The sequence below is a fragment of the Silurus meridionalis genome, chromosome 6 (genome assembly GCF_014805685.1).
Source record: "Silurus meridionalis isolate SWU-2019-XX chromosome 6, ASM1480568v1, whole genome shotgun sequence".
Classification (NCBI taxonomy): Eukaryota; Metazoa; Chordata; class Actinopteri; order Siluriformes; family Siluridae; genus Silurus; species Silurus meridionalis.
In genome coordinates, this window is record NC_060889.1 from 9,803,819 (window position 1) to 9,817,489 (window position 13,671).

General features: G+C 40.2%; 1 protein-coding gene and 1 long non-coding RNA gene across 7 annotated transcripts; one reads left to right on the plus strand and one right to left on the minus strand.

The window, feature by feature from the left end:
• The first annotated feature begins 1,334 nt into the window (after positions 1–1,334).
• On the plus strand, positions 1,335–13,489 carry emilin2a (elastin microfibril interfacer 2a). 5 transcript variants are annotated; one of them, XM_046852832.1, is made up of 9 exons: positions 1,335–1,718; positions 2,140–2,265; positions 4,884–5,077; positions 5,251–7,134; positions 11,434–11,775; positions 11,879–11,926; positions 12,011–12,058; positions 12,150–12,290; positions 12,438–13,489. In XM_046852832.1, exons 1-9 carry the CDS (start codon positions 1,618–1,620, stop codon positions 12,764–12,766), a joined length of 3,213 nt encoding a protein of 1,070 aa, XP_046708788.1. In that variant the 5' UTR covers positions 1,335–1,617; the 3' UTR covers positions 12,767–13,489. The 5 variants fall into 5 exon arrangements, with proteins under 5 accessions (XP_046708788.1, XP_046708791.1, XP_046708790.1 ...); XM_046852835.1 differs by having other exon boundaries at positions 11,434–11,766; XM_046852834.1 differs by having other exon boundaries at positions 1,336–1,718; positions 11,434–11,766; positions 11,876–11,926.
• Positions 7,145–11,419, minus strand: LOC124388144. 2 transcript variants are annotated; one of them, XR_006926342.1, is made up of 3 exons: positions 8,495–11,419; positions 8,150–8,275; positions 7,145–8,036 (listed from the first exon to the last, which is right to left on the minus strand). It is a non-coding gene; the product is annotated as an uncharacterized LOC124388144 (long non-coding RNA). The 2 variants fall into 2 exon arrangements; XR_006926341.1 differs by having other exon boundaries at positions 8,371–11,419.
• Positions 13,490–13,671: the final 182 nt, after the last annotated feature.

The window sequence follows — 13,671 nt, forward strand, 5'->3', positions numbered from 1 at the left end:
ATAGATAGATAGATAGATAGATAGATAGATAGATAGATAGATAGATAGATAGACAGATAGACAGATAGATAGATAGATAGATAGATAGATAGATAGATAGATAGATAGATAGATAGATAGATAGATAGATAGAAAGAGAGACAGAAACAAAAAAGGGGAGAGAGAGAGAAAGAGTAAAGAGAGACAGAGAGAGAAAGAAACAGAGAGAAAGTGAAAAGAGAGAAAAGACAGGGAGAGAGAGCTGAAGACACAGATAAATAGGTAGATTGAAAGAGAAAAGAGACAGACAAAGACAGAGGACAGAGGAGATAGACAGATAGACAGATAGATAGACAGATAGATAGATAGATAGATAGATAGATAGATAGATAGATAGATAGATAGATAGATAGATAGATAGAGAGAGAGAGAGAAAGAGAGAGAGAGAGAGAGAGAGAGAGAGAAAGAACGATAGAGATGGGCAGAAAGAAAGAAAGATAGATAGATAGATAGATAGATAGATAGATAGATAGATAGAGAGAGAGAGAGAGAGAGAGAGAGAGAGAGAAAGAACGATAGAGATGGGCAGAAAGAAAGAAAGAAAGATAGATAGATAGATAGATAGATAGATAGATAGATAGATAGATAGATAGATAGATAGAGAGAGAGAGAGAGAGAGAGAGAGAGAGAAAGAACGATAGAGATGGGCAGAAAGAAAGAAAGATAGATAGATAGATAGATAGATAGATAGATAGATAGATAGATAGATAGATAGATAGATAGATAGATAGATAGATAGATAGATAGAGAATAAAAGAAAGAGGGGGAGCAGGCCTGGGGGACACTACACACTTGTCTCTACATGTCTCTACAGCACCAGTGTCTATCTGTAGCTGACCTTTACGTTCCCTGCAGTCTGAATATGGACCGTGTGAAAATGTGAAACAGGATGTTTATTAGACATTTTTCACAACATTCCAGGAACATAATGAGGGTGTTTGGTCTTCAGCAGTCTGGCAGTATGTGTAGGGAAGTCCATAATCCTTCAGGGGAATAGCACTGATAGACCCCCAGCCATAATAACGAATATAACTGTAACACAACATAACACACAGCATAACACAAGTCAAACACATAACCTGAGACTCAGCAAACCTCTGGTGGTCCTTGAAAAGCGCTGTGGGCCATTTAAGTCCTCTATTGTGTTTTTAGGCCACTTGTCCCGCCTCCACTAATTCTTGTGTGCCGTGTTGCCAGTTACATCAAACAAGGATGGGTCTAAACAGAGAATTGGGATTGTTTACAAAGTAGCTTTCTGTAGTGTCTGACACAGATTACTATTATTTCAGATTATTTTAAAGCTAACAATGATGTGCAATGAATAGAGAAGGATTTAAATAGTTTTTTTGCCTGGAATCGGGAAGGATACTCGATTCAATCTGGCAACCTTGGTTTTTCGGACCCCTGTAGAGTTAAGTAACTTTTTTCACTCAAACTTGTGGAGTCACTCGGACCCTCCTTTCCTCCTTCTAGAGAGTTTGGAAAGTGTGAATTAAGTGTGAATTCAGACAGACTCTACTCATTCTTGGGTTATTTGTTGTTTTCTTTCTTTCTTTTTTTTGATTGTCAGGATTTACCATGAGTGTTAAAGTTCATTTGAATAGTCTGGGTTTCGCTTTGCTGTTTTTGGGAAGTGTGTCTCTGAGTATCCAGTACAACCCGCACAGATTAAGGAACAAGTAAGTATATCTAGATACTGAACATAGTGAAAGTTGCATTCGATTTATTATTGATAATGTGTGTGTGTGCTGTTTATTCTTGCCAGCATGCTGACCTTTTTTTTTTTTTTTTTTTTTTTTTGCATGATACACTAATTGAAATGAAGATTATATGAGATATAGGATTATAAACCTGATCTATAAATAACTAGTTTTGGGTCCCTTTTTAAAATCTCACACCCCAAAAATGCCATACAGCGTGTAGTGTCGTTTAAATTGGTTGCTCTGTTGATGCAGATGTTTCCAGATGCGTTTTGCAAACTTTCATTGCTTGTTTTTTTTTTTTTTTGGTTTGCGGTTCAGATCACTATTGCACTTGATTAATCCGATCTGGAATATATATGTCGGATCGGAATAACTTTGTGTTTGGATGTTTGGGCAGAAACTGGTGCGCGTTTATCGTGCAGAAGAACGTGAGCTGCGCAGTGCGCGCGGACATTCCCACGATGGTGGAAGCTGAAGCTGCTCCCTGCCCTGCGCACCAGCCGGACTGCGAACCATCAATGATGTGAGTACTATCGCGAGGGGCGGGGGGAAATGGGCGTGGCAATGGGCGGGGACTGATGCTTATGCATGGATACGAATGACGCAAATACTACAGGGAGAGGGTGGGGCTTACAAATGCCTGAGAATGCACGGCCAACTGAAAGGGATCTGGCCATCCGTGAATGTAGTTTTATTCTCTGGGCGTTTTATGGTGTGTAAGATTATTTAGCAGTGGTAGACGAAGTACCATGTACTCTAGTTAAAGTAGAGATACACTCTGTAAAATAGGACTCCAGGAAAAGTGCTGCCTTTAAACTTTCACTTGAGTTAAAGCACAAAAGTATTTGCACATTTCAAATGTACTCAAGTATCCAAAGTACTATGATTTATTATGGCTAGAATATTACATCAAAACTACTTTGGAGTCAGGAGATTCTTCTGTTGAACTGATGCTGAACTGTATGTTGGTGATAAGTAGATACCACCAAGGAGCAATTAAAACAAGTTGAAAACAGAGCACTCGCTCTACCCTGATTGGTGGTTCGCTGGGTGCTCGATGTGTTACGTCTTTACCAATTGCAAAATGTAGTTGAGTAAAAAAAGAAAGATATTTGACTTTAAAATAGAGTGAAGTTAAAGTAAACGTCAACCCTAATGGAAATACTTTAGATACATGAAAAAGCTACTTATTTGATGCTATATTTGATGCTTAAACACATCACTGTCCTCCACTTGAAGAGAAGGGATGTCAGTTCTTTAGTCTTAAAAGCAGAGAACAGCACTTATTTCACCCACATGAACTCTTTAGCTGATCCGAGAACATGGTCTTCCTGCTCTGTTATATGAAAAGAAAAACTCACCGATGAAGGGATTACTGTCACAACCTGCATGTTTAATATTCATATTCATGGAGCCTTGTCTGAGATAAGATTTGAGGGGTTCTTAACACTAATCTTCAAGTCATACCAGCGTAGAGGCCTTGAAGTTCTTTTCAAGTAACGGAAAAGTAGATACGAGAGTTTGGTACCGGCAGCAGTTTTGCTGTTTTCTGGTTTGTGTAGGTCACGTATTTAAAAATGAATGAATGAATAAATAAATAAATAAATAAACTAATGTGACTGAATAAACTCCATGTACTCCAATGTATGGAGATGATACATTTATCCTTGTGCTATCATTGGAGATGAAAAAGCAAAGTGAAAAAGAAGACATGAACTTTTAAATGTGTACATGTACAAGTTCAAATGTAAACATTAAGTGTACAGAGGTTCTTGATTTTATTTTCTATATACAGTAATTTCCCATTACACGACTCACTATTCAGATAATGCTTTAAAATATAGTACAGAGAGCACAAAGACTATCTCACATATTTGGGACATGGCCAAATGCAGAAGCTTAGAAGTCATTACCTGCACAAATCTCTTTCTTCTATGCCAGGGGTCTTCAGTCTTGTTCAACAAGGACCAGTGTGGCTGTAGGCTTCATTCCAACCAGACCAGAGTCATTCCTGTTTCCACTTGTTCAATCAGCTCATCTTGGGCTCCAATTAACTATCAAGAGTACCTCCTATTTGGCTGGAATGAAAGCCTGCAGCCACAATGGGATATTGTGCACAAGACTAAAGACTCCTGTTCTTTGGTAAATGGTAACATCACCTAAACATGGCAGCCATCATGAAAGTGTGATGCATGTTGGGAGGTAAAACTGACTCATTAAATGCAATTTGACTTTTTAGCTCATGTAAGTGTGCAGTCTCATATTTTTGAATGATGTTTTTTTTCCCCCATTTATATCTATTGCTTGGTTTCATTTTTACATTCCAGTATATAGAAAACAATTTAATTCCAACTAAAATGGCGCAGTTTTGACAGGCAGTGTAATTTGTGTACAAATTGTAAAGACGCTTCAGTTGTTATCCTTTACGAAGGCGAAAAATACCACAAAGGTTCATGCAGGTTTGACCTTATGTTCCATGTCAGATTTCATAATGAGCTTTCTTCCACAGTTTCTTACAAAAAATAAGTTGCAATGAAGAGTTACCATGAAGAGAATATGGCTTGTTATCCGAGAGATTTCTGTGGGAACATGCATTATTTTCATCCATAATTGCACTCACAGATGTGGCCCAGTCCCATCCTCTTCGCAGAAAATGATGCCATTTCTTTCTATTTTTTTTATCACTGATGGGAATCCAATGTATTATTGTGTTACTCTCCAGTTAATTGTATATGTGGAGAACCAAGTGCATTTATGCAGATTATTAAAAGTATTAGCAGGTTTCATATAAGTATTAATCACACTCAAGGATTGTGAGTCTTAGAAGGGTTTTTTCTTTTTTTGGAAAGTTTACTACATAGAATGTTTGCCAGGGATAAAGCAAAAAAAAAAAACACAGCTGGAGGAAATCCTTTCTTTCTAAGCATGTTTAATCATCTGGTTTTAGGGAAATTCAATACTCCACGGAATTGTTAATATGGTTACGTTGTGAATTGCGAGCTTAATTGGTAATCATGTTAATTAATTAAGATTTAAAAGCCTGAAAGGGCTCTCTGATTTCATATATTTTTGCCAGGGAGAATGTATGTGCACTGAGATACATTATTGTCTACTTCGATGCATTACATTTTGTTTTTGCAGATTTCAGACCCATTTTCAACCCAGTTACAGGATTTCATATAAGACTGTTACCGAACTGGAATGGAGGTGCTGTCCAGGGTATCAAGGTCCAGACTGCAGAGAACTAAAAGGCTCCCCGAATCGACAGATGTTACTTAAACCTCAACCAAAGCCATATCCTCTGTCCAATACTGGATACATGCGAAACTCACAAAGTAAGATAGTCAAAAACTTTTGTAATCTAATTAATAATCTAATTGATGTTTATACTAATAATCTAGTCCAGATTTGAACACCAAGGGTATCTTTTACCCAATATCTAACATACTGCATGCACAATATATTTTTTATTAGAAGGATCTATTTGCTATCTTTTGTCCTTTCATAGGACCATCGATACCGGAGACAGAGAGGTACGACTCCCATCATGAGGTTGAGAAAACTCGTCAACTGGAAGAAGAAGTGCAGCGCTTATCTCAGACAGTGTTGGATCTCCAGGCAGCCATGACTAGCATGACTGCGAACCTACGTACAGATTTACAGGAGGACACCAGCAAAATGCTCATCACTCTTCTCGGCAACATGCATGTGCAAGATAGTGCCAAAACAGGAAGCCTGGAGGAAAGCTTGGTGCATCTGGATGGACATCAGGCCACAAGGGGCCTTGATGACAAAGGCATGGAAGAAGTAATGGCAAGGCTTAATGAAGTGACGGATGCTCTGAAAAGCAAGGACGAGGCAATTGAGGAGCTGCGGGAAGCTGTGACTGGACACAGTGGCCAGATCCGAATGCTAATGGATGCTTCTCAGGGACTGACAGTTACTGCTGGTGCCTCCTCAGACATTGATATCCTTCAGTCCTACATTGATACTAAGTTCGATAAATTAAAGAAGGAGCTGTTGGTGGAAATGAAGGACGAGATAGCAAACCTGAAGAGTGCATGTAATGACAGCATATTGTCTGTTCAAAAGACCTGTAAAGAAGGATGGAAGGAAAGTAACGACAACCTGTCAAAACAACTACGCAGCCAGAAGGATGAGCTGAGGAAGGAGATAAGCGAGGTACGTATGGATATGGTTATGTCTGATGGGCTGGTGCGCACACACAGGCAAACAGCTCCGTTTAAAGGGCATGACGGCGATCTTCAAAATATGCTTCAGCGCCTGGTCGATGCTCAACAAATCTTAAACGCCCGTGTGGACAACGAACTGGTACATCTGTCTATGCTACAGTTGGAAGATTTATTTGGTCCTCGCATCGATGAGCTCGAAGCCAGGATGAATGTGACGGAAAGGAACGCGGAAACCTATTGCTTCTACGTGGATGAGAAGTTAACGACGGCTCTTGCTGAAGAGACGGCAAAGATCCGCGCACTCTTGGACAAGAGATTGAATTATGTGGAGGACCAGTTTACAGCCATGCTGATCGTAATGACTAACACCTCCTTCCCAGATATGCTTAATGAGTCTGCTAATGCTCTGCAAACTCAGGTCAATGCAAACAAGTATGCGATTCAGGGGCTGGAGGACAAATTGAATACAGTTGAGCACATTTGCTCCACTAAATGCAACTCAAGCCCTCAACGCCTAGGCAGTCTGGAGACAATCGTGGAGGACGTGAGGCACTGTAGAAATCAACTGGCTGTCCTGAGCACCAATGTTGAGAACAGTGAAGCGAAGCTTGTGAAATTAGGGACTGAAGTTGGTCAGTTAAAGCTTGAAAACCAACAGAACAGTCATAGGGTACAGAATGCACAAAATCAGCTGGCACCTCTAATAGATAATATGAGTGGTCTGACTGATACTGTGACGGGATTAGGAGATGCCGTGAGCCGATTTAATCAAGATCTTCAGACCCTGAACTCTAGTTGTTGCCTAGACGCCCAGGTCAAACAGATTCAGACACCATTAGTGGGCCCATCTCTGTCCCATGAGGCAAGCAAACCAAGCCTAAGTCAGACGAAGGAGCTCAGCAACAGACTAGACAGGCTAAGATCCCAGGTGACTGCAGAGTTCACCCTTTGTAAGGAGAAGGCAGCTGAGGACATCTCTGCAATAAGCAGCAGGGTTGCTACACTGGAAGAATCATGCGCAAGGGTAAATGATGAGAGAAATCAAGTTCAGGCTACGAATGAGAATCTGGAGAAAAACTTGGCTCAAATAAACTCCACACTGCAGACACATGCCAGGGGGATCAGCAACCTCCAGATCACCCTGCACAATGTTCACACTCAGCTTGCGAGCATTAAGAACCAAACAACAAAACAGCAAGGTAAGTCATGCACAAACCACCGGTTTACAAGTGATGCAAAAAAACCCAACCTTTTGTGATTTGAAAACAGTATAACGTTAACGCGAATAGACGTCAGATTATACGCCTTATATTAAATACATATACATCAAAATTTACTTCTGGGTACTGTTCCTTTCTTCACCAGGCATACTGAATTCTACAAGTGTAAATATTTCGTTTGGTTTATGAGATATGGATCGAAAACACTGCATGATTTGTATACTTGGAAAAAGACCCTAAATGGAAATTGGATTGCTGCCACACACTCACAAAAATGGTCTCTTTTTCACTTGTAGAGCCGTATCTCTATGACTCATATCCATTCAAAGGGTTTGCCAACCAAACCAAACCTGGTATTCGGTTTTTTTTTTCTTTCAAATCCTAAAGTTAATTCTTAAAGTAGAGTGTCATTAATGCATGTGCTATGAGATACAGGCAATGCTCTTAAGTCTTAATCCCCTGGGGCTGCAGGAAGGCAAGAGGTACTTTGATCATTAGCATGGAGCTAAATACTATCACACCTTTTTTCATCGCGTAATCGCTGCGTGATCTCGTTATGCTAAGCGTGTTATATTTTGGTTATTTGACTAAAAGATTCAGCTTTATGTAACGTTTAAAGAGAAAACACTACTACAGGGTTGGATCTGCGTTGTTCTAAAAAAAAAAAAAAAAAAAAAAACCTGGTGTAGGATTAACTTGGTAAAATGTTAGTATTTAAGCTTCCTGAGGCAAAGCTAATCTCTGGTGTACAAGATGATGAATGATTAACTGCCATCCACCCTCCTCTTCTTCTTCCTCCTCCTCCTTTCCTGAGCTTTGTGAGCTCATGAGTTGTCCGGTCCTCCGACTGTCCTTTGCCGGTCGTGCGCTGCTTTATTTTCCTGCACAGGATAAAAAAATGAGTTCAGTATTAGCTTGGGTCTGGTCTTCATTAACCAGCAGAGCCTGGGACTGGGCCTCTGGATGTGCAGTGCTGTAAACCAGACTCACTTACCCCACCCAAGTACAGATGTTGGACTATGAGTCCTCTGTGATGTAACGCCTGCATGCTGATTCCTGGGAGCCTCCCTGTAAAATCTGATGTCATCATTCCAGGGTGGATATCATGTACTCTTAATTCCTGCACATGCATAAACATCACGTTTTGGGTCCAATTTATTCAGACACATGATAATATCAGGGGTGCAATGCAAGTATACTCTCTGAACTTCTAACCGGTTAGTAGGGGTGGTCTAAATCAGTAGGGGGATTTTATTTCTGATTAATCATTAAATCTATTACGGTTGCCAAGGAAACATTTCAAAACACTAGGGAAAAAACAAAAGAAATGCATTGTTACCATGCATCCCACCCAGTTTTCCTTTTTCTTTTTTTTTGTATATGGTCATGAAATTTTGTATTTTGTTTCCTAAAATATATCCGAGCCAGCAGGCTAGATTAAACCGCTATAACCCTGAGAGAAGCACTCTCTGAGGAGTGCTGTAAACATGTTGTGTGCCATTCTGTCTCACAACTTGTTTGTTGTCTTTCATGTGATCTCAGCACTAATGCGTACCTCTAATCTCAACCAGATGCCCTGTGAACCCTTTTGACAAACAAGACAACCAAGAGAATAGTGCACCTCCTATTCAAGTCTATATATGTTAGACATGATCAGTTCATTCTGAGTAAGCTCAACTCAAAGTCTATATTGGACTGTACTTTTTTAAAGCAATGGCAACCCCCCCACCAGAATTATACTGAAGAACAGAGTGGTGTTCTACAATCTTCTACACTACTATAATGCCAGAATTGAACATTTAGTATCAGTATAATTACAAAAATCTTATGGGCATTGCTAAGATAATAGAATTATTAGCCTACAGTGAAGGTAAGCTTTTTAGAAACAGAGTGAAAAACACTTAAACCATTTTGTCGTTCGAAAATGGCTCAAAAAAAGGTAGAAGGAATGAAGAACCACAGCCAACAAGACAACTGGGCCTGCTTTTGCAAATTCTTAAGCATTACTCATCCTTTCTGGCAAGCTGTCTGGGGCAGGGGTACGCCATTGTGCAATTCTGGAACTAATTTATACAGTTGCTCTGTCAGCGACAACAGAATGTGCCGGGAAGTGTGCGAAAATCCGAAGCTCTTCACTGATTTCTGCAATGTTTATGGCATTTCTGTTTCAACCCATGAGAAGATTCTGTTCGGTTAATGTGACTGGATAACAGGCTCACGGCTCAATCTGGAGCCCATCGCTTGATAGTTATAGAATTCTGGAATAGAGAACCATAAAAATATCACCCGAAATGGTGTCCCATAGAGTATATGTCAGCTTATCTACTCTCATCTGCTTTCCTGTCCTTCTCTTTCTGCTGATTGATATCTTACTAGTATTGGATTCGAGTATCTCACCTCCTCTCCTGTTGTGTGCACATTCTACTGGCCAGCTTTAGGATGGGAGACTATTTTTAGTATTAATATAACTGCTTTTTTTCTGTGAAGAAATCAATAAGTGGAGAATGAAAGCTGGGTCAAAGTTCTGAGTCAAGGTCCAGAGACCCATCTGGGTGTTTTCAGATTGGATCAAGCCAAGAGTGCGATTACTACAGCGAGGTCTGGCCATTAGAGCAAGGTGCAGAACTGTGGACATTAATAACAGTGTGTGTGTGTGTGTGTGTGTGTGTGTGTGTGTGTGTGTGTGTGTGTGTGTAAAACTGCTGGTACCTTCCTTCCATTTTGTTTTCTAAACCAATGACTGAAATGGGACTCAGCAACTTCTGATCATTTCAATGATCTCATTTCGAAACCAGTCTACCCATCTTGGTCGCTTGTAAACAAAGTCTCGCCAGACCAAGCAACTGCACGCCCTTCATAAACAAGCACAACATCCGAGCCAACACTATTCTCCAAAGCATACTTTAACCTCAGCAATCATCAATCCTGTTGCCAGAGATCTTTCAAAAGAACCAAGATCCTAATCGAATATATAATCATATTTATCAGAGCGTGCTGGATTATTGAACCTGAGTCAGCCAGGAAGGTAAGATTTCCAGAGGCAGGACTAATGTTGGCTTTATATTATCTTAGTGAGTCACTGTTGTTTAAGATGCCATGCTGAGCCATTGCCCAAAGTAGCCTGCGATTTCCTCTGCATCCAAGCACAGCCCCCCCATGGGAAACCTTTAGATAGCAATTATCTCATGGGAAATGAGCTTTACGTGTGCGTATCTGAGATACCTGGTATTACGAACAGTGGTGACGCAGGAAATCGGGAGGTTGTAGTGTGTGCTTGAAGAGCACTCGTGGGATTTTGGCTGTTGCTTTGTTTTAATCATGCCGCTTGCAAGCAGGAAGAAAAAAGATGCAATTACAATGTTGGCTAAACCCTGAACCCTGCTGACAGTTTAAATTTAGTTTCCATTTGGCTAAATACTCAGGCAAAGGATTTTCACCTTTAATAGGCATTCTAGTAGTGGTTCATTTTCAGTGTCCCAATAAAAAACGAATAACGTTATTACTGAACAGCGCAAAGTTCTAGACAGCCTGTAGAGAATTCTAATATTGTCCTAAATACCTACGTTTTATCAGACATTTTAACATTTCAACATATCTTTCTAGTGTTACAAACTATGGGACCAAAACTGGTCAATGTTTTTTGTTTTGTATTTTTGAACCCTACCACCATGTCCCTGGTCACCCTGGAAAAATGGTGAATTCTAGCCGACAGTTTCTCAACCTCAACTGCATCACTGCGGTCCTAACTTTTAATTAGCCTAATCCGACATGCATTGTTTTTGTTTTGTTTTCTTAATCATTCTTTTTTTAATCCCACCCACAATATATTCTAAGCGATGAACTGAGCTATACTTCCCAGAAACATAATGTAAAAATTGACCAGGCAGTTGAAAATGAAGGAAAGCAGTAAATGTATTGCATTACACTCCTATCTGTATTCGTTTTTTTCTACTTCAGCTTCATATCTGATTGCCTGCATGAAAGTAAAAACCTTCTACTGCCTCAACTTTTTTTTTTTTGGTTGCATCCTGTGGGATCCCAGTCCTGAAGCACCCCTTTCTCAAAAAAAAAAACAAAAAAAACAAAGAAAGAATTGTGCACGCTTTTACTTCCTGCATTTGTATATATTCGCTATGTTATTTGTGCAATCCGAATAATGCGTCCATATTCAATTACATCCCTAATGCAGAGTTTTCATATCGGCTACTTCCTTCCTATTGTTTATTTGCGGTGATTCATTTATCCATTTGGCTTTCATATTTGTTTTTGTTTTTCCAGTGCCACTGAAACCAGAGAAACCCAATACTTTCCATGATTCTCGGAATTCATACCCACTGAGGAGGACATATATTCCGGAGATCCACATTCCTGTGTGGATACCCCAAAGGGAGGTGCCTGTTACTTCCCGTCCATTTGTACGCCAGCCACATGCCAAACCCTCAACCCCACGCCAACCTTACGCCCCCCTGCAGCCTTCAATCCCACACCAACAGCCTAATCAACCGGTCGTGTTGACCGGAGTGGCCGGACCTCCCGGGTATGCGCAAAGAGCCTCCTCTCGACGAGAGCGTGGATCCCATCACTCAGGCAAACCCATTATTGGATACGCAGGTGTGCCAGGTTAGAGATTAAACAGATCATCAATCTCTACTATGTATTATGTTAAACCTAAAAAAAAAAAAAAAGAAAATGCTTACATCCTTGTCTTGCACCTTCACAGCAGGCAATCCTCATGTAAACCCAGTAGCATATAAACCCCATCCAGTGCCAGGTAAAAACCTTTTGCCTCTAAAGATGAGCTCTTTGGCTTTACTTAGTCCTTGATTATGACTTTTTTTTTATATATTTTCATTAGTTTACCAAACATTATGGAATCCTGCACAGAGGCTCGTTGCAAAACCAGGTGAATTCAAAAATGCATTACTGTATGCATATCTATTTATTTCACACACTATTTGAAATCTAAGCACCACCTTCCACTGCCTCTTTTACAGCGTTGTCCGAGAGAAACATGGCTGTGGAGCCTTTCTCCTTTTCAGCTGGTCTCACACAGCAGGCGTTTATGGGAGACTTCGGCATCATTCATTTCAACAAAGTTCTTGTTAATGATGGAGGGCACTACAATCCCCAAACTGGTAAAAAATAAAAAGTTTTTATTCACAGCTACAATTGAAAAACAAAAAGTGTATTGCTTTGATAAAAGGATACACTTACTTTGAACAAAACCACCAGTGTATGTTTTAGTCAGCAGCAAACTAATCTCTTCCTTGCTCACCCTGCAGGAATCTTCACAGTACCCGTGAACGGTCGTTATCTGGTTTCGGCTGTGCTCACAGCTCCTCGGCACGAGCGGATCGAGGCTGTACTTTCCGTGTCTGAGCGCAGCGTGCAGAAGCTAGATTCGGCAGGTTACGGAGGACACAATGGGCAGCACACATCAAGGCCTTGCCAGTGTGGTAGCTCGGTCTCATTCAGCCTCGTCCTCTCGCTGCGTGCAGGAGATCGAGTCGCACTGGTGCGCACAGCCGGCACACTCGCCCTCTCCGAGGCCAAAGAGATCCTCTCCACGTTCAGCTGCGTCTTCCTCTACTCGACCCAGGTTCACAGATAACATCCAACGTAAATAAATAAAAAGAAAAGAAACGCACACACTGCTGAAGACTGCCGGGCTGTGCAGCTCTCCACATTTACATGGCAGCCTGTGGCGAGCCAGACGACACTGCAAGGGAAATCACAGCTTGGCTTTGGCTTGAATTGAGAAACTAGAAAAATTACACGTGGTTGTACCATGGAAAGCAGTGCACTGAGATATTTAGTCGTACTCCATATATTTTCATTGTATTAATGTATTTACTTCGACTGCACCTTTTGATATAAAAAAGAAAATGGCTTTTCGTGAGCATCTTTACTCAACAGACCAAATTGTATGGAATCGTTTTTAGTCCAAATTAGTAAGAAGTATTATAAATGTCTTTATTTTGCTATGTGTGGGGAATAAAACAGGGCAGAGTTACAGAGTAATAATAGATGAAAACCACAAATCCCACATTGTGTTATTCTTTTATAATACAGAGTCTAATCAAAGACCATGATTTTTATTTATTATTGAACACATTGTGCATTCAATCAGTGTCAAACTGTTATCACAATATGATTATCACTTTGCTTCCCAAACCCCAACATTTTTCTTTATTTCTTGAAGACAATGATGCAATTTTTTTGAGAAACCATAAACATGTTCCCATTTCAAAACAGAAAGTAACGGATTTACCTCTAGAGTCTGGAGACGCCTTTTTATAAATGTTAAATAAACATCTCCTCACTAGATCAACAATTCCATGGGTTTTTTTGTTTGTGTTTTTTTAAATCCTTTTATGCGAGTCCCTGTGTAAGTCGTTACTATAGAAACGCTCAGATTGAATGAGTGCATTAATGTAAACCTGAAGCCAGAACTGTCCGGGCTGTGCCTTTTAGAAAATGAATCAATAAGCTTCTGACCACAATTCAACATCGTTG

What these genes read in the sequence shown, in the direction of transcription:
- emilin2a (XM_046852831.1), top strand. Translation starts at nt 1,618, where the DNA reads ATGAGTGTTAAAGTTCATTTGAATAGTCTGGGTTTCGCTTTGCTGTTT. An exon ending in CCGCACAGATTAAGGAACAA is followed by an intron (nt 1,719 to 2,139) that starts GTAAGTATATCT and finishes ATGTTTGGGCAG; the next exon opens with AAACTGGTGCGCGTTTATCG. An exon ending in GACTGCGAACCATCAATGAT is followed by an intron (nt 2,266 to 4,883) that starts GTGAGTACTATC and finishes TTGTTTTTGCAG; the next exon opens with ATTTCAGACCCATTTTCAAC.